The 20,301-nt window shown below is 37.7% G+C and overlaps 1 protein-coding gene across 2 annotated transcripts; it reads right to left on the reverse strand.

Annotated features, from left to right (window-relative positions):
* Positions 1 to 1,228: 1,228 nt before the first annotated feature.
* Positions 1,229 to 18,742, reverse strand: LOC103951827 (sister chromatid cohesion 1 protein 4). Of its 2 annotated transcripts, none has more exons than XM_048577288.1 (14): positions 17,957 to 18,742; positions 14,756 to 14,980; positions 14,556 to 14,653; positions 14,371 to 14,420; positions 13,191 to 13,240; positions 12,364 to 12,475; positions 10,979 to 12,146; positions 10,661 to 10,802; positions 10,081 to 10,217; positions 9,049 to 9,935; positions 8,424 to 8,457; positions 7,944 to 8,049; positions 2,394 to 2,523; positions 1,229 to 1,650 (listed from the first exon to the last, which is right to left on the reverse strand). In XM_048577288.1, exons 1-14 carry the CDS (start codon positions 18,028 to 18,030, stop codon positions 1,552 to 1,554), a joined length of 3,312 nt encoding a protein of 1,103 aa, XP_048433245.1. In that variant the 5' UTR covers positions 18,031 to 18,742; the 3' UTR covers positions 1,229 to 1,551. The 2 variants fall into 2 exon arrangements, with proteins under 2 accessions (XP_048433245.1, XP_048433246.1); XM_048577289.1 differs by having other exon boundaries at positions 14,756 to 15,017.
* Positions 18,743 to 20,301: the final 1,559 nt, after the last annotated feature.

The raw sequence follows: 20,301 nt of genomic DNA on the forward strand, positions 1-20,301 counted from the left end.
ACACATGTAGGAAAGAAAAAAATATCGATTGATAGGATTGGGCACGTGGTATAGAAAATTGAAACCTATACACGAATGAAGTCGGATCGTACCAAACGGTTCAATTTTTGAAGTTTAAATAGTTTTGGTTTGAAAACTGAACTGAAAGTTAAAATAATGATTTGGTTTCAATTTCTAATATTTGAAACCGAACCCAACCGCATAATATTAAAAAAATATATTTAATTTAATTAACAAATTAGGTGTTTGGGTGTAATTGATTATTTAGTGGAGTTCATACATGAATTTGGATTTGGATGCTTGAATATCAGTATGGTGGTCATTGGTTTATGAGATTTGTTTTTTCCTTTTGATTTTGAAACAAAACCAAACGGGAGTTCCTTGAGTTTTAGTATGGTGGTTATCAATTTTGGATTTACTTATTGTAAATTGCTCCTCTCCCATTTGGGGCTGAAAAAACTATAAATTAAAATTAAAAAAAAAAAGAGTTGAGAACCCCAAATTGAAATAGACCTTTCAAGGTAAACCCAATTTTTAACGGGCTTATAAGTTAGGTTCGAATCTAAACCAAACCATTTGAAACCAAACTGAAATAAAACTGATTAGGACAGTTCGGTTCTCACTGTCAATATAAACCGTACCAAATAAATTGACAACTTTACCCTTACACCTAATTATTAAAGTTTACCAAAAAAAAAAATTAATTGAATAATAAAGAAATATATTAGAAAATGAAAATATTAAAAATAAATAAATTAAACATTAAAAAAATTCACAACTTCACCCCCAATTGTTTTTCGGAACCCTATGGCATGTAGCTGCAGAGTATGTGGGATGAAATTGATTATCTACATGCAAGGGATACTAGAATACCCCTCGTGTGGCATTACCATCTTGCCTTACATAATAAATTTACTACACCCGTCTCACCGACCACATTGATTCATCCAGCTGTGGAGGATCTGTGCACCTCTAAACTAAATCATTTTACAAATTGATGTGGTAACCAAATACCCGTCTCATCTACCACATTGATTCATCCAACTGTGGAGGATCTGTGCACCTCTAAACTAAATCATTTTGCAAATCGATGTGGTAACCGAATCAAATTAATCAGTGTGGCTAAATGATTCCGTCCTTAACACTTATCAACCCGTTAAGAAAGCAAGTTGTGTCCAACATGACCCAAACAGGAATGAAATGACTCGTTTGTCAAGTCTAGACATAGTGACAGTCAAAGGGCCAAGGCTTTATTGGAAAATGAAATACTAGCACCGATACAAATAATACTAATTTACAAATAATATATACATCATATTGACATGATCCACCGCTACAATCAACAAGATGTATCCCTCATCAATTACACAACCTAACGCGAACTTAATTCCTAGACTAGGGGAAAAGGAACCATTTTTTTACGAACAAAAAGGAAGATTCTTTTGAGAAAATACCTAATGAAGGAAAAGAATGTTCCAATTCTTAATCGAGCATCACACAAACTAAACTGTAAAGGCTTTTCAACAATATCTGCCTTTCCTATGTAAGATATTAAAACTCTGACTTCATGAGTTTTACTCGAGATCTTATGCTGACGTTGTCAAAGGGCTTTGCCTGTTCCACATGGATGTAATCCCTTGTCTTAAGAACCTGCAAAACCGTGAGCACAACCACGATCGAACCAGATTATTAAGCATTTCAAACTACACACCCACAATTTGGACAATAACATTTAAATATACGAAAACACAGTATTAAACTTAATGCATACTAAGCCTTATTTTATTACTATTTTCGTTTTCATTTTCAATTTGAGACATGTAAGGGGCGTTTACATGGGAGAAATGAGAAATGAAGCATGGAGGAAGAAGTGTGCGAGGGTTGTGGAAGAAATGCATAGGGAATGGTACACAAAACAAAAGCTAAAATAAAACCAAAACAAAATTGTTATCAATTAGGCTTAAACTAGTTAGACTAGAAATTATTTACCAAATATTTTTCAACAATATATATACAGGCCCTTTATCCAAAAGGATTGGGTAAAAATGGGGACTAGTTGTAGGGCCACCTCTCATTGAACTTCAACGATCTGAACCATCTCTCTCACACACACACACACACACACATATATATATATATATTAAAGATACATAAACTTAAACCTTCCATTGATAGTTCAATATCTTCCTTCACTTGTAAAATTAATGATGTCACATGCTCTAACCTATCTTCAAAGATTTTTCTTTAGCTCAGTTAATTTCATTACATGCTTTTGGGGTTCCCAACATTGTACTACATATAATATATATAAGAATACGCTATCATCCTTATTAATGAAGTCCTTCGTGACTAATTTAGCAGATCACCCAGATAACATTGATCATAACACTTACCAATGTCTCAAAAAACATCCTTGATGCTTCCTTTCGAGTTTTACCATTTAACAGACTGTCCATGCCAAGAACTTTTTTCCCATGCGCAGGTTCCTTATCAAGTAAAGTCTGGAGATACTTGGCAACAGCCCTATACGAAACTCAAGAGTTGGTTTTTAATAATAACAGAAAACTGATATCAGAATGTCTAATGACAAATAATAGATAATCAATATCACAGAAACACAATCAGCAATTTTAACTTGGGAATTGTATAGCATGAGCATTATGAAAAACCTGTTTACCAGTACAGTTACTGTTAAATAGTATGATAAAGCTAAATGTAATTAGTTCTGTTAGTTACTGTAATTAGTTAAGATAGTTGAGGGTATTCTTGTAACTAGCCTAAGGCAGCTAAGGCTATATATATTCACATCTGTGTAACTGATTTATTCATTCAATACAATCAGAAAACTTAGAGAGAAAGTTTTCTGTTTCTATATGGTATCAGGCCATTCTGCTTCCCAGCACCGACCTTCTCTTCCGCTTGACAAATCGATCGCTTCTTGATCGCTTCTCTCTGATTCTTTGCCTTTTTGTCTTCGATCTCTCTTGAATCTTGATCTCTTCAAGATATGGCTGCTCAATTTGACTCGCCACCAACTGGATCGTCTTCTCCGATCATCTCTCCTTCGGTCCAAAACCCTAATTCTTCCTCTAATCCCAGTCCTTTGAACTCGTATACCTCTCTTACGATTCACAACATTGGCAGTATGGTGCCGATCAAGCTGAAACGATCCAACTATTTGCCATGGCGAGCACTGTTTGCTCCCATTTCCCGCCGATACAAACTTCTTGGTATCATTAATGGCACTGAGATTTGTCCTTCGCCATTCTTGCCTGATCGCTCGATGAACCCTGCCTTTGAGGATTGGTATGAAAAGGATCAAAATCTTTTGATTTGGCTTAATTCTACCCTCTCCGAAGAAATCATTCCATTCACAGTTGGTGTTTCTTCTTCTCGCGAGCTCTGGGTGAAACTTGAACAGCGCTTTGGTGGAGTTTCAGAGGCTCACATTCACCAATTGCGATCGCAACTCCAATCAATTCAGAAAGGCTCTCAATCCATCTCTGATTATCTTCAACAAATCAAGGAAATTGCTGATTCCTTGCAAGCTGCTGGTGCCAATCAATTCACCAGAGGCTCACATTCACCAATTGCGATCGCAACTCCAATCAATTCAGAAGGGCTCTCAATCCATCTCTGATTATCTTCAACAAATCAAGGAAATTGCTGATTCCTTGCAAGCTGCTGGTGCCTCAGTGTCCGATCGTGACCTAATTGCTGCTACACTTCATGGATTGCCTGATGAATTCGAATCCTTTATTGATTCAATCATGTTGTGGTTATCTTCTACCTCCCTTGATGAGCTCCATGGTCTCTTACTCACCAAAGAGTTGTCTATGGCTCGCCGCTGGCCTATTATTCCATCTTCTGCTACTGAGCCTTTTCAAGCATTTTCCGTACACTCTCAACCTCCCTTGCTTCCTACTCCATCTGCCTTTGCTGCTCAAAATCAACCACTTCACTCTGCTTCTCGGTTTAACTCAAATCGTGGTAAGCCATATCGAGGTAATTTCTCTTCCAATCGCAGCAGTCGCAATTTTCATAATTCTTGTGGTACTTTCCCTACAAATCGTGGCAATCGAAATTATCAAGGATCTCGCCATTATCAAGGTTCTTCCACCTTCAAAGTTCCTCGTCAGATCTGTGGTTCTACAAGTCATGAGGCAATTGACTGCTTTGATCGTATGAATCCGGACATCTGTGGTCGAATTCCTCCAGCCAAACTTGCTGCTATGTGTGCGCATCATTCAGTCAAACCATCTTAGCCCTGGTTAATTGGCTCTGGCGCCACTTCCCACATCACCAATGATGTAGCCAATATTTCTTCTCCTACTCCCTACATTGGAGAGGACAAAGTCTACATTGGCGATGGTAAAGGATTGTCTATTCATCATATTGGTTCATCATCTCTGCACACTCCACATAATTCCTTTAAACTGAGCACTGTTTTACATGTTCCTTTCATGAAACACAATCTCCTGTCTGCTTATCAGTTTCTTAAGGATAATTACTGTTCATTGACTCTTGACCCTTATGGATCCACTGTCAAGGATCGCATTTCGGGGAAGATGCTTTTGCATGGCCTTGTTAGGGATGGTTTCTATCCTCTCCAAGGTTCCACTAGTCTCAATACTTCTCCCTCAGCTCTTCTTAGCATCAAAGCACCTGTCACACTATGGCCCAAGCGCCTTGGACATCCTTCCTCCTCCATTTTCAGAAGGGTTATATCTACCAATAATCTTGCACTAAAGGCAAGAAGAGTGTTGATTTTTTCTGCTCAGATTGTGCACTTGCTAAGAACCACAAGCTTCCTTTTGGAGTGGCTTCTTCATCAACAACTCAAAGTCTCCAACTTCTGCATTGTGATCTCTGGGGACTTGCCTCTGTTACATCTAATAGTGGTTTCAAGTATTACCTCATTCTTGTTGATGACTTTAGCAAATATAGTTGGTTTTTTCCATTTAAGTCCAAATCTGATGTATTTTCTACATTTGTTACTTTCAAAAGCTATGTAGAAAACTTCAGTGGAAATAAAATCAAGATTCTGCGCTCAGATTCAGGGGGTGAATTCACCAGTCACTCCCTTGCTTCTTTTCTTAGTGCACATGGTATATTACATCAATTTAGTTGTCCACATACTCCTGAACAAAATGGTTGTGCAGAGAGGAAGCATCGACATCTTGTTGAGACAGCTCGAACATTACTTGTTGCCTCTCATGTTCCTCTAGCGTTTTGGGTTGAAGCCTTCTCCATTGCCATATATCTTATTAATAGGCTTCCTATTTCTGGTCTTACAAAGTCTCCTTGGGAACTTCTCTTCAAACAACACCCAGATTACTCTAAACTGAAAGTTTTTGGCTGTCAATGTTATCCCTGGCTTAAGCCTTACATTCCCAGCAAACTGGATGCTAAAAGCAAAAGTTGTGTGTTTTTGGGATATAGTCTACAACATAAAGGCTATAGGTGTCTTGATCCCGTGACAAATGGGATCTACATATCTCGAAATGTTGTCTTTGATGAACAATCTTATCCATTCAAGTCCCTGCTGAGTCACAGTTCCATTTCAGAGACTTCATCTCCAGCATATTCTCCATCCTTGGATCTTCACTTCCGCAAATATTTCTCCAGTTCTCCTTCAACTAGTACCTCTTCAGAATCACCATGTCCTTTTGTACCTACTCCTATTCCTCAGATCTCACCTCCACCTGAGGTTCCTTCATGCACTCAGTCAGTGGATCATTCTCACAGTTCTTCCAGTTCTGTCTCTCTCAGTAATTCTTCTCTAGTGCCTATTCAGCCAAGTCATCCACCAATTTCTGGGAATACACAGATTACAAGATCTAAGGCTGGAATATACAAGTCTCGAGCTTATTCAGCAACCAAACATCCACTTCTTGTTGATCTTGACTTTGTTCCTAGTACTTATTTGCAAGCATCAAAGCATGCTCACTGGAGAGCTGCCATGCAAGCTGAATATAATGCTTTAATCTCCACAGGAACTTGGTCTCTTGTTCCTCCTCAATCCTTCTCAGAATGTAGTTGGTTGTAAATGGGTTTTCCGGGTCAAGAAAAATCCAGATGGCACTCTTGACAAACACAAAGCCCGCTTGGTGACAAAGGGCTTTCATCAGCAACAAGGAGTTGACTTTCAAGAAACCTTCAGTCCTGTTGCTAAACCCGTTACCATTCGAATTCTTTTTACACTTGCTGTCCAATATAATTGGTTCTTGAATCAATTAGACATTAGCAATGCCTTCCTTCATGGAGACTTAAAGGAGGTTGTTTACATGCAACAACCCCCAAGTTTTATTGATTCCAACTCTTCCCATTTTGTTGGCAAGCTGAAGAAATCCTTATATGGTCTTAAACAAGCTCCTCGAGCTTGGTTTGATAAATTGTTTCAAGCCCTTCATACACTTGGGTTTCACCAATCCCAATCTGATGCTTCTTTGTTTGTCCTTAATGGACCTCAGTTAGTCATTGTTCTTGTTTATGTGGATGATATTCTAGTTACTGGCCCCAATTCTCAACTCTGTCAACAGTTTATCCAGCAACTTAGCACTCAGTTTCCAGTGAAAGATCTTGGTCCTTTACACTATTTCTTGGGATTGGAAGTTCACAGATCTCCCAATGGCCTCTTTCTCCATCAGACCAAGTATTTACTTGATCTCCTCAAGAAAACAAATATGGAAGGTGCCAAACCTTGTTGCACTCCTCTCGGGTCTCAGAAACTGGACCACAGTGGGCCTCTCTTATCCAATCCCATTGAATACCGTTCTATAGTTGGTGGATTACAATATCTCACTTGGACTCGACCAGATCTTGCATTTGTTGTAAATCAGATATGTCAGTTTATGCATGCTCCAAGAGAACAACATCTTTAAGCAGCAAAAAGGGTTCTCAGATTTCTTAAAGGTTCTATTTCTCATGGTTTATGGTTTACTAAAGGTCCTATCGCTCTTTCAGCTTACTCTGATGCTGATTGAGCTGGCTGCACATTTGACAGGCGGTCCACCAGTGGTTATTGTGTTTTTCTTGGCTCTAATCTCATCAGTTGGAGTGCAAAGAAACAAAGCACTGTTGCTCGTTCCTCTACAGAAGCTGAATATCGTTCTTTAGCCCATACTGCAGCAGAACTCACTTGGGTTTGCAAAATTCTCGAAGATCTTCATTTCCCTCTTCCTACACTACCTACACTATGGTGTGATAATATCTCTGCAATCTCTTTAGCCTCTAATCCTATTTTTCATGCTCGAACCAAGCATGTTGAGATTGACTATCACTATATCCGGGAGTTAGTTCTTGCAAATCTCATCAAAGTTCAATATGTTTGTAGTGAAGACCAATTGGCTGATCTTCACACCAAATCTTTGTCTAAGAGCAGGTTCTCTTTTCTCTGTTCCAAGCTTCCAATTGGAATCCTCACTGATTCCTCCTTTAGCTTGAGGGGGTGTAATAGGGCAAATGACAAGTCATCCAATGTAGTTACTGTTAAATAGTATGATAAAGCTAAATGTAATTAGTTTTGTTAGTTACTGTAATTAGTTAAGATAGTTGAGGGTATTCTTGTAACTAGCCTAAGACAGCTAAGGCTATATATATTCACATCTGTGTAACTGATTTATTCATTCAATACAATCAGAAAACTTAAAGAGAAAGTTTTCTGTTTCTATAAGCATGAGCATTATGAAAAACCTGTTTACCAGTACACAACCATTTTCTCCAAGTGGATAGAGAGAGGGTTTAGGGTTTTATTATTCAAAATTATTATATCGAAATATGGAAAAAATTTCATCTTGTAACAATGCTTCAAACACACAAACTTGTCAGTATCACCTTCAATGAGGTCATGCAAACCAGAAAAAGCAATTCCACTGTCTTGCAATAAAATGAAAATAGCAGCATGCATTAAACATAGAACCAACCATACGAAGCATGCATACCTGGTACGGGAAGACCATCCACTGTTCTCAAGAAGACGAGTATCTTCAGCGCACGGCATGTCATCGACATCTTCAGTTATTTCATCATCATCCACATTCAAAAACTCTGAGAAGAACAATAACATATGTTATTCAAAGGAACTCCAGCACATAAGTGCGAGGGAAAAAGGGAATTTTACTTTAAAATGCAAAAATACTAATACAAGGAAGCACATAGTCATCAAATATGCAAGCACAGACAAATCTTCATTTATGCTCCAGGTGATTTGCGCCAAGTCCACAGAGTTAAAAAGAAATTTGGAAGTGCCAAAAAAGTACAAAGAGTACACTCATAAAATGCATAAATAGTTCCGTGCTATGTGGATAATCCATGTAGACAAAACGTTCATACCAATAGGTCCTAAGCAGGTACATAATAAATAAGACAGTCCAATGGATAAATGGAAAGAGTCAAGAAGGCAGGAAGAAGACAAAGTCAACCTGTATCATTTCCAAAACCTACGTCTTCACAATCCTGCACAATATAGCCACAATGTGAAGTTAAAAGCACGAATTGTACTTTAGAAAGGGACATATCTTGAAATGGAATTTGGGACAAGAGAGCAAAATGACTAATGCACAAAATGACCCTGTTTCCAGAAGACAATGCCTATCTTCCAGGCAAAAACATATATAGTTAAGGAACAGCATTACAAAGTCACGTCATCTTCAATATCATTATTATGGAACTTCAATCAGACAATTCTCAAAAGAATCAGGAGTAAATATGGTAATCATAAAAAATATGGCTCAGAAGGTAGTTTTGCCAGGCAAGGAATGGATCAAATACTTGTTCAAGGAATAAGTTTTTATTTGGTTCTAATAGATATAGGGGATCACCAGCGTGTGGGTGTAAAATTATAACAATTAAACGAAGCCAAATATAGTGTACGTGTGTACAACATGTTTCTGTCCCCAAGAAAAATAAGAATACATGCACTGAGTTTCTTTTTTCCCTTTGAAGTGACATTTAATAAAAATAAAAAATAAAAAAACTTTCTTTTCATATGTAAGAGACATTCCAAATAACTTTCAGAACTAAAAATAATGAATGTTAACAACTTACACCACGATCTTCTGCAACTGCAGCAACTACTGCATCAATGCCACTCTGTGGATCAACCTCCCGAAAACCAAGACTTTCCTTACCATTCAAGGAAGCATTGTCATCACAATGCAAGTTTGCCTCCAGGACCTCAGTTTCATTCACAATATGTTGCTCACTATTTCCAATTCCTTCCACAGGTTGATAATCTGAGAAACTAAGGTTTTTGGATTCTCCAGTTGAGAGCGTAACATTTACATTGTCGGTGAGTTCAGACGCACCTATCCGAACATCTGCTCTGATTTTGACATTACGGTCAACAACTTCAATGGCATCAACTTCTTTCTGGATACTTGCCTCCACTATCAATGCATCCACCTCCATGGGTTGGGTGTCCAACTTATTATTTGGTGACCTGCATAATGCATCCATCTGTAGCAACACATCTTCATCATCAGTTTTATCCATAAGCCTTGACCGGACATTAACATCAGCTGACGCCCTGTAAATATCTTCTACAATAGGATCAGCAACTTCAAAATTTTCTTTGTCAATTTCCATTTCAGCTATCTCCCCCAAGGGTTCATGTTTGGAAGTATTAAATTCTTCCAGGTCAGCGATCCCCTGTTCTTGAGCATCAGTATGGTGAGATCTTAGGTTATGATCTTCTTCCTTCTGGTTCTCGTTCTCAATAGGAAAGCCAGCAGGCTGTGCTGCTGAGTCATCACTCATTATTACAGGTTCAGTGCTTCGAAGGGGTTCAATTTCTTTAGTAACATTTGGCTCCAGAAATGATTCTACATCGTTCAATGGCTCCGCAGAAACATTGTTTTGCTCATTTTCGGAAACCCTGGTTGAACTTGTATCAAATGTTCCGGTGTGCAGATAAATCAGTTCCGCCGACATGCCTGATAAACATCAAAACCAATTCAGGTGGCTTGTACAGATTTTGTGAAGTATATCAATTGTTCACATTTCTACTGGTCTTCCAAAATAAACCAATAAAAGACATGCAGTAATTGGATATACATACTCTAAGTATAATTATCGTACCAGTAAATATGGGTTCAGTAAAAATTGCATCTTCCAAAAATTGTCGCTGAATCATTGAAATTTCTGGGCTAGTACAAGGAGCCTTTTTTCGCACACGACGTATGTCTTCAGTATTTGTCAGCTGCTGGCGTATTTGACTTCAGAAAACCGGCAGGCAAGTAGTTAGCGCTTAGTAATGTAGCACACAACAGCTTATACAACAGGTCCAGCATGCTCAGCACGATTATTTTCATCTCAAAACTTACTAAGTAACTAAAGTAACTACCAGTTAGTCAGGTCCCACTCTACTAACATAATCATTACAACTACCGATAATATACTTCAAAAGAACAAAATGTGAAATTTCCCATCAGAACATGCTAATTGCCCAAAGAGACCCACCATTAACTTCTATGTCAAAATATGTTGAGGTGGATGCGACTACAAATCTCAATTATACATAGTAGTATAGGCTTTTCATATTGTGGAGGTCTTAAAACAAGCAGCAAATATTCAAAAGGAAACACTTTTCTTATGCTCAGTAAAAATTAGTTGGTAGCTGTAATTCAAACAATGTAGATATATGGAAATTATCACATACTCGCCATGCAAGACCATTGTATCATCCATTAGCACTTTCCTCTTTGAGGCAGTACCGCGGGCAGCAGTTCTTGAGCGTTTAGTGCATATCATTTCAGGTGCAGGCGGAGTGGGTTTCATTTTTAGAACTGAAGACCTTCCAACTGAATCAACAATAATTTTCAGTTTAGTCAATCATATAAGCCTTAGAAAATTCTTTCAAACAAAAATTCAGGAAAAAGAAAAGGATAAATGCCAGACTGATCTATCAACTCTTGGTCATAACACAAAATGACATGTACAAATTTCTGAAGGCATGAAGAAAGAATCCTTTTGATACCTAAAATAGAAGACAATAAATCATCATCATCAGGGATAGATTCTGCAGTTCTCTCTCCTCGGGCCTCCCCAAATGATTCAACTGAATTCAAACTATGCACTGTCAGTGTACTTTCTGTGGAACTACGTTTTTTACCTGAGATGAGTTTAATCCCATCACCATCACCAGCATCCCCACCTATGACTTCTTTTTCAGGAGTAGGTTCCACTAGAAAATCACTTGGTTTAGAAGTGAACCCCTCTGGTACAGAGAGCAACTTTTCAGGTGCAGGCAAGTTAGAAGTGGCAAACCTATCCAAGTTCTCCAATTGATTGTCCAAAGATGTTGCATTGTCCAATGAACTTGGCCCTACAACCTCAGATGGTAAGTTGAAGGGGATTTCCGAAATTTTATCAGCAGGAGATAGCATATCACGATGACTCGGGAGGGAGCCACACGCCCGGAGCACAGGCACTTCAGCAGATGCTGTATCTTCATGAGTAACAGGCTTAAAAGGATCTGTAATGTTAGGTATGCATGATTGTTCCATATTATTAGCAGTTTCAACATCATTCTGTATTTCAGGCTTTAAACATGTCTGCTGATATTCCAAATAATCTTCTGACGCTCTCGGACAGGAATTACTTGAACTAATCTTACGAGCAGGGTCGTCCAACTCAGATGTGACCTGGGAGCAGCTAGGAGATGCAACAGTTTCATCAAACCTAACTCCAGCAGGTTCTGCATGTTGTGCATCCTTTTGATCTAGGAAAGGCATAAGTGGTTCATTGTTTATAACAATACCATTGTGTATATCTTCAATCCTGTTTCGGCCATCCAATGCACCAACTGTCCCATTTAAACATTCTAATACGGGAGAAATGGATTCAATCAGCTCATGCTCCTGTGGCTTTGTTTGTTTGATCTCCATATCGCTCAAATGGTAGCCATTCTCTTTGGGAGAAACCATTGTACTATCATCCCCACAACGCGGACCTGACATACGACCAGCATTTTCTGAGCTGCCCATGGATGCTAAATTTGATAAATTATGGTCTTCGAAATCCAAGTGATCACTGCAGGCCATAGGCTCCTGAACCACAAACAGGTTTGGCTCTTCAAATAGTCCAGGAGTTGATGGAGCTTGAGCATACGTAACAAAATCAGTACTTGCAGCTAGGACATCATTCTGTTCAAAAGGGATATAAAAAAAATATTCATCATGGAGGCAAGAATTGTATTATACAGAATAGTACATGAATCACACTCCCTCGCCCCTCAACAACAACGAAAAAAAAAAAGAGAATAGAACCTCCTTGCTTATACATGGTAAATGAAGAATAATTAGGACAAGACTTCAAAAAGAAAGATGAGGAGTTTTTGGGTAGTACTAATAGATACTAGACCTGGTTTTCAATTCCATTCATTTGTATGGTTTCTGAAGTTCCAGGTATCCCGTCATACATATCATGCTTTTCCAGAGGTGTTACTGATTGGCCCAATGTTTGAGGATCACCACTGAAATAGTTGAAAATGAATACGGTACATCAGAAAATTCGTAGTGTCCAAAGTCATTCCATGGATAAAAAAAAATTAAGAAACCACGCAACCATCCACATAACTGCACAACAGGGACCAACCTCTTCAACATGAAGAAAAAAATTCCAAATAAACAAATCAAATCATTGAGGACAGAAACACCCAACTTTAATATGATAACAGGCATACCACTCATAGCTTTCTTCTGCAGCTTAATGACATCAGGAAAAAATAAAATTTGCTTAAAAGTTAAAATAAGAAATCACCACCAGTAATCATATTTACAGATTATTGGATTCCAGACAGATCAATTACAAATTTCAGAGTTCAATTTTACCATGATAACTTGAGATAAAACATGAGAATTTACAAATCCTATCACTTCAAATTTGTAGTCTCAAATCCCGTGATTTTAAAATTTATTGGTACTTCAAGTTTGAATTACCTTTATCCAAACCCAAGCTTATGATTTTTTTCCATAAATAATCAATCTTAAGGATATGGTGGTCAAAGAAAACATGGGTTAAGCACAGGTTTTGTTTACTTGAAAAGAGGTAGAAGCATAGGGCCAAACAATCCAACAAAGAAGTTGAGATGCTCTAATCCTAACTTAAAGGATCCTCTTTGTGCAATCAAACAATGTGTGAGAATTAATAGTAATCTGCGCTTGACACTAAAGAGATATAGAGTTTACTCTGAGATTCCATCATTCACTTGAGCTGCAACCTTGCCAAAGAACAGGTCCTGTTTTCCATCATTCAAAAAACAATAGCATCTATAAGTGACATACATACATGTGTGAGATAATAGTTTTGTATAGTAGAAAACATAAAGATTATATTAATGAGGTCTATGAAGGAAGTGAAACCAACGTGGACCAGCTATTTGTAAAAGTTTACAAACAGCCCACAGCCTACGGAAAACAATCCGCCATAAACAAGATAAATGACAAATAAGACAACAGTTAGGCCACTAGATTCTTGCATACGCAATGCATAACACGAGCACAAAAAAAAAAAAAAAAAAAAAAAAAAAAAACCAATGAAAGCCACGCACAGCCCAAAAGATTTTAAACATTGAAAATTGATGAAAAGCTACAATTGAAAATCATCCCACTCTGGCTTTGTGCTTGGTTGCTGAAAAGAGGGTATATAAGAGATTTAAACAAAGACACTAACAATACGGGCATGTATGGTTTCTTGAACTGGTGATAAATAATATACACCAGTCAGTAAAAACCCACTAGCCCACTTTTTACTTAGTCCCAAAGAGCCCATATGAGAATATGAGAGCTTGCACGTGTGTGAACTTTTGCAACTCCAACCAATTTTAAGCATTCTGAGAAGGCTTTACTTTTAGTAGGTGAGTGACACAGGTAGAAACATATAGTCATTCTTTAATCTTCATCAACTACATTTCTCATAGGATCGTTTGGGAGCTGAATATATCTGCAAGCCCTGAATCCTTAATTCTGTAATGCCAAACCCTAGTAACAAATTAGTAAAAGCAGCGGTGAGCCATAATTTCACTGCACCAACACAAATTCAAGGAAGCCATGCACACGGATGAAAAAAGATTAAATTTCCATGTGTACATACGGAAGGAAGTAACTTGTAATTCCATAGTATTCAATTACCCAGTCTTTCTTTTTTTTTTTTTTTAAAAGAAATTTACTATTACTAAGGGGAGGGGGGAGGGTTTGAAACTATAACATTAATTCAGGGGAGCGAGGAGTTTCGAACCCGGGACGCATGGTAGAAACCCAACACCCTATCCACTAGGATACTGGACCACATGCAATATTCTATTACCCAGTCCATTACCAAATTATTCCATTTAAAAGTTAATACTACAATGCAGGTACAAAAAATTACCTCATCAAATTCCAGACCAATTTGAGAAGTATCGCCATCACCAAACCGCTCTGAAAATAAACCACGAAATATTGGACATTTAAGTTAACTCATATATAAACATCATTAAGATTTATCCATCAAATTTAACTCAATGTACAATGATATCAATCATGAGTCATGACAGTGAACTTTTGAGTACTAACCATCAAATCCAAATTGAGATGTCGAGTAAACCACACCCTCCATTGTATCTTGGAGAGTTATTTGCTCCCGTGTACTGACATGATGGTCAACATAGTTACTGCAAAACAACTGAATGTTAAAATTCACACAAATACAAATTTTCATATCCAGCATCTCAACAGCTAAAGCTTTAGCCCTAAACATAATGGAACATACTAACCCCTGAAAAATTTCATTATCTGGCAGCTCAAAATCATCAAGATCAAAAGTCTCAGGCAAGGTGATGGAATGATATGGAGCAGTAGATTCTTCTGGAGGTAAATCAACTGCAGTGGAGCGAAAAGCTTGCTTTATCTTAAGCAAAGCCTCACTGCAATCATCAAACAGGTAATTCACCTTTCTAGAATATATCCTCACAACACCAAGCAGAAGATGGCTGGACAACCTGAGCGCAATTGGAACTTCAGGAAAAAGAATAGAATCTGTACACAAAGATAGACCATGAAAGTTAGACGAGTGGATAGATGAATTTGACATTATTTAAAAAAAAAAAAAAAAAAAAAAAAAAAAAAAAAAGCAATACTAAAAATAGAAAAATAACTGAGATCGGAAAAGAAAATAATACTACATAAATCCCCAAATTATAACCCAAAAACAAAATTTGAGTTAAGAAAGTATTCAGAAATCTAAGAACAATATTTCATATTGAGAAAGCATGTGACCCTGACTGGAACTACCTTAAAAACTAGACAGTTTTCTATGAATGGATGTAGACAACAAAAGCCGGAGCATGGTGCTCAGACCTCAGACGAAGGTGATAAAAATCTCCCTTATTTCTTAACTGCATCAGTTTTTTTATCTATCTTAGGTCTTGTAAGGGCGTGCAACTGCTACTACATGCCCTTATAAATTTAATGCAAGAATAAGATTTAAAAGAATTTAAATGCATGGTCTAACTAAGTGTGCTCTGCACTTCAAGAAATTTTATTTTTCTTTTTTTTTTTTTTTTATTGGCGGAGAAGCAACAGTAAAAGAAAGCAATAACTACTGATACAATTGCACCATAACTATAGATTATGACATGCACCAAAGTCTGTCTGATGAATACAAAGCCTTGATTTTATAAAACAAAAACTGAATAACAAGCCCTGTGTAACTAAATTACTAAAACAATCCTAGCTTTGAAAACCCTGAGTTTATAATACCCGAGCATAAGCAAAGTTAACGCATAAGTAAAAATACTTGAGAACCAGAAAACCCTATATTACAATAATCCCGGTCCATTCTGCATCAGGTAGACTTCTGGGCATCATTTTGGCCTCAGTCTCTTTAGAACTCAAGGATAAGTAGCCTTGTCATATCTTTTCACATATTCGGTATAAGTGTATTCTGCATCAGGTACACTTCTGGGCATCATTTTGGGCCTCAGTCTCTTTAGAACTTATGGATAAGTAGCTTTGCCATATCTTTTCACATATTTGGTATAAGTGTATTCAGTCAGTTTTCTTAGCCCAGTGGAAATCCTATCCACCTTCTTTTCTTTAAAATAAGGTTTGTTTTCTATCAAAATAATAATAAAAATAACTCGGGAAGGAAATTTAGAAAAGAAGGAGAAAATGCAGCTCTTCTTGGAAATGTTTGTGGAGATTTCCTTAAATATAACTCTTTTTGGTTTGTTGTGCTTACACGCAAATATGGATTAATGTCAAAACTGAGGGATTATAATATTGTGGTTAGGGGCTCCAATCATTGTCCTTGGAATGCCATTTTGGAGGGCATGAGGTCATATTTACTAATATTGTGTTGTGCAAATCATTTCATTGTCTTTATAGATTAAAAGATAGTGTTCTCGTAATGTATCCACGGCAATGTAGGTTTTTTTTTTTTTTTTTTGGGTAAACAGGTTGGTTTTCTTTTCCATGGGTTGATATCATAAGTTTTGTAGGGTCCCTTTGATAGAAAAATGTATCCTTACAATCTGCTAGATCAAAGAGAAGGTCTTGGAAACTTAGAGGTGAGTCATTGGGCCTTGTCTAAAGCATATTTCAGCAAGTTAAGTGATGAGCCATCTTCCAATGGTTAAAGTACCTAAAAACTTGTGATACTATGCAAAAAGAATGCTTAATTTTGCATATATACCACCTGTGTACCATATGCAAAAAAGAGGTCAAGACTATTGATAACATTATTTTTCATTTCTCCATTGCTTTAATGCCCTGGGGTAAGTAGTTTATGGAAGTCAAGCTGTTAAGGGTAATTCCAGATTCATGCAATTTCAATGGTGTGTGAGAAGCATTTTTTTTGTGTGGTGTGTGTGTGTGTGCGCGAGGAGGAGGAGGAGGAGGAGGAGGAGGGGGGGGGGGCGGATGGCATTTTGATTCATCAGGCAGCTTGTCCATGAAATTTGTTGTTGCGTATTTTAAAAAAGGAATGAATCTATGGGTTTCAGCCTTATGGTCAGTGGCTCAGGGGAATTTAAAGCACCCCTCGAAGTCAAAGTCTTTACTTGGTTAGTGGCTCATGGGAAAGTTAACACTCGACATGCTTATACAAGGAGACCCAATTCTAACCTATGCCCTCAATGGTGTTTCCTTTGCAAGAATTGTCTATACTCTGCTGATGGCATATTTTTACGTTGTCCAGTGGCTTTGATTATATGGCTGCATTTGTTTAGGGAATTTGAGATTAGTTGGGTTGTATCCGTAGGTTGTTCTTACCTGGGGAAGAAAACTAAGACTTTATGGGGCTGCATGGTTTTGGTTATGTTCTAGGTAATGTGGATGGAAAGAAATAGGATAGGCTATGAGGATTTTCTGAAAGCAGAGGAGAGAAGTTATGGGAAGAAGTTCGCTTAAGGTTTTCAATATGGGCTTTGGTTTCTACAAAATTTGAAGAATAATCCTTCTGAGTTATTTGGCTTGACTGGAAAGCTGCAACAGTTAGCATAAAGAGTTTTTGTAACTGTTTCAATTTCAGGGGGACTTTATTTGTTTTCTCGATTTTGCCTTCTGTTTTTCTTTGTGCTCAGAAGCAATAAAACTTTGTTTCTTTCTCCAAAAATAATTTGTTTGAAAGAACACAAGGATTTACAAATAAATAAATAAATAAAAACGTATGTTTAGAGTCAGACAAACCAATTTTTCTTTATTCGTGCAGATTGGCAAGCTGTTACAATTATGATGGTATATTTTCTCCAGGTTAGCTGTTCTGTAATCACTGTGTTGCTATCTATACATTTGGTTTCCACCGCTGTAGTTGTATTGTTTCTGCTTCTTATAAAGGTAATTGTTCCAGCATTTACAAAATTCAACACAATCCACAATTAAATCTGAAAATTTGCTACTTTTATTTTTCTATATTTTCTAAAGAGAAGGAATAATAAACATGGACCATAAGGTAAAAAAATAATATGAGAACTGACCTACGGAGACGCCAATATCGGTGTCGGCGACCTGATTCTTGCGAAGCTTGCGCTCCAAATGCGCCGCTATCCATATCGTCCCAAGAGGACCTTTCTTGGCCAAAATAAACTGAGAATAAAACATTTCTCTCTGATTTTTTTTCCCACCTTAAATCTCACCCGATTACATACAACAATCTTTCTATACAGGTAAAGGCGAAGCGAAACCCCAAATTTTCACGCCAACCCAGACTTAAGAAGCTTCCACCATCCCCTTCGCTACCAAAACATCAAAAGGAAAAACACCAAATTTACATGACAAGACTTATCCTCCAAAACCTAAAAACTTGCAATCTTCTCCTCAACCTGGATTTAGGAGAATCCCAAATTAACAAACCAGAAAACCCTAACAAACCATAGCTGCTATTCCACCCTTTCCCTGAAGCTTATAAAATCACCTCACTATTTGGTCAAGAAATTGGAGCTTTGGAGAGAAGGAGATTCAGCAACTTGCAAGTGGTTGGAATTGACGAAGCGAAGCAAAATAAGAGTTGGACCCTTGAAACCCAGGCGTCGTAGAACAGGGCTGGGTAGATGGAGAGAAAATTATACAGCTTGGAGTTGGATTTGCAAGGTGCCAAGGACTGAGTTTGACCCACTGAGTCAGAGATCGGACCGAGTCGAAGCGTTTTTGAACACAGAGAGAGAGTCTATGTGAAACAGGAGAGAGGCAGCGCCCTCAGATTTTCGAACTTAACTGTTATGGTGTGGTTTGGTGCACCTTTGGTGATAAATTTTAGATTTTGGGACTAGGAATCAAACGGCGTGGAGCTATGACCAAAACGAAAGTACGTGGAACAATATTTTCAACTCAACATCTTTTCTCTTGGAAATGATTTTACCGTCTTAAACATGAGTTATAACTTTTTTTTTTTTTTTTTTTTGGTAAATTACACAAAACTATTATAAGGGTAAATTACATTTTATAGCTCAGGTTTGAAGTCTATTTTAATTCCTTACAACATCTTTAAAACATTTCACTTTCATACCTTAAGTACTATTTTATTTCAAAATAATACCTCCGTTACATTTTTCATCCATTGATCCGTTAAATGTTGACGTGGTTGTCAAATGTCTGCCACGTGACAAATAAAATAATTTTTTAATTTAAAAAAAACTTGAATTTTTCAAAAAAAAAAAAGAAAAGGGAAACCCACATCTGCCAAAAGAAGAAGAAGAAGAAGAAGACGAGGGAGGAAAGGAGATGGGTCGGGGTGGGTAGGGGACGGGAGGAGTGTCGCCGGGCCGGGGGGGGGGGGAGGTGTTCTGGGAATTTGAAACAAGAAGAAGAAGAAGAAGAAGAAGAAGAGGGAGGAAGGGAGATGGGTCGGGGTGGGTGGGGGGATGGGAGGAGGGTCGCTGGGTGCGGGGGGAGGGGAGGCGGAAAGAGGGTCGCGGGGGGTTTTGGGAATTTGAAATGGGAGATGGGTTTGGGTGGGTGGGGAGATGGGTCGGTGTGGGTGGGGGGACGGGAGGAGGGTCGCGGGAAAGGGGGAAGGTGGAAGGAGGGTCGTGGGGGGTTCTAGGAATTTGAAACCCTTTTCTTCTTCTTCTTCTTCTTCTTCTTCTGGGTCGCTGGGGGGAGGGGGGAAGGACAATTTTTTTTTTTTTTGTTCTTTCTTCTTTTGGGTTTCTGGGGGAGGGGGATGGACAATTTTTTTTTTCTTTCTTTCTCCCTCTTCTTCTTCTGATATATTTTTTTTAGTTCTTTCTTCTTCTGGGTCGCTGAGGGGTGGGGATGGACAATATTTTTTTTTCTTTCTTCCTCCCTCTTCTTCTTCATCATCATCATCATCTTCTTCTTCTTGCAGAAATGGGTTTCAAATATTTTTTTTTTTTTTTGAGAAAATTTTAAAAAAATTATTTTATTTCGTCACGTGGCAGACATTTGGCAGCCATATGACATATATGTGGCAGATATTTGGCAGCCACATGACATATATGTGGCAGCCACGTCAACATTTAACGGATCAATGGATGGAAAATGTAACGGAGGTATTATTTTGAAATAAAATAGTATTTAAGGAATGAAAGTGAAATGTTTTGAAGATGTTGTAAGGAATTTAAATAAACCATAAACCTAAGGTATGAAAGTGTAATTTACCCCTATTTTAATTATGGATCAAATCAGAATCTCATACCTCGTATTTTAAACATTGCTAATTTTGTATTCTTTTCATTTTTGGCAGAAATGATCTTTAATGAATGTCCTATGAGATGTACAGTTGAATTTTTGAAATATAACTGTAGACCCATAAATTGGGATGAAGTTCTCATTACCTTTATTAATTCGAAGGGTTAATCTC

This window comes from the organism of the source record quoted next, unplaced genomic scaffold, assembly GCF_019419815.1.
Source record: "Pyrus x bretschneideri cultivar Hongxiangsu unplaced genomic scaffold, Pyrus_bretschneideri_v1 Contig11, whole genome shotgun sequence".
NCBI classification, from domain to species: domain Eukaryota; kingdom Viridiplantae; phylum Streptophyta; class Magnoliopsida; order Rosales; family Rosaceae; genus Pyrus; species Pyrus x bretschneideri.

What these genes read in the sequence shown, in the direction of transcription:
- LOC103951827 (XM_048577289.1), bottom strand. Translation starts at nt 18,080, where the DNA reads ATGTTTTATTCTCAGTTTATTTTGGCCAAGAAAGGTCCTCTTGGGACG. An exon ending in CGATATTGGCGTCTCCGTAG is followed by an intron (nt 15,018 to 17,956) that starts GTCAGTTCTCAT and finishes CTTTGTGTACAG; the next exon opens with ATTCTATTCTTTTTCCTGAA. An exon ending in ACAATGGTCTTGCATGGCGA is followed by an intron (nt 10,218 to 10,660) that starts GTATGTGATAAT and finishes GGTTTTCTGAAG; the next exon opens with TCAAATACGCCAGCAGCTGA.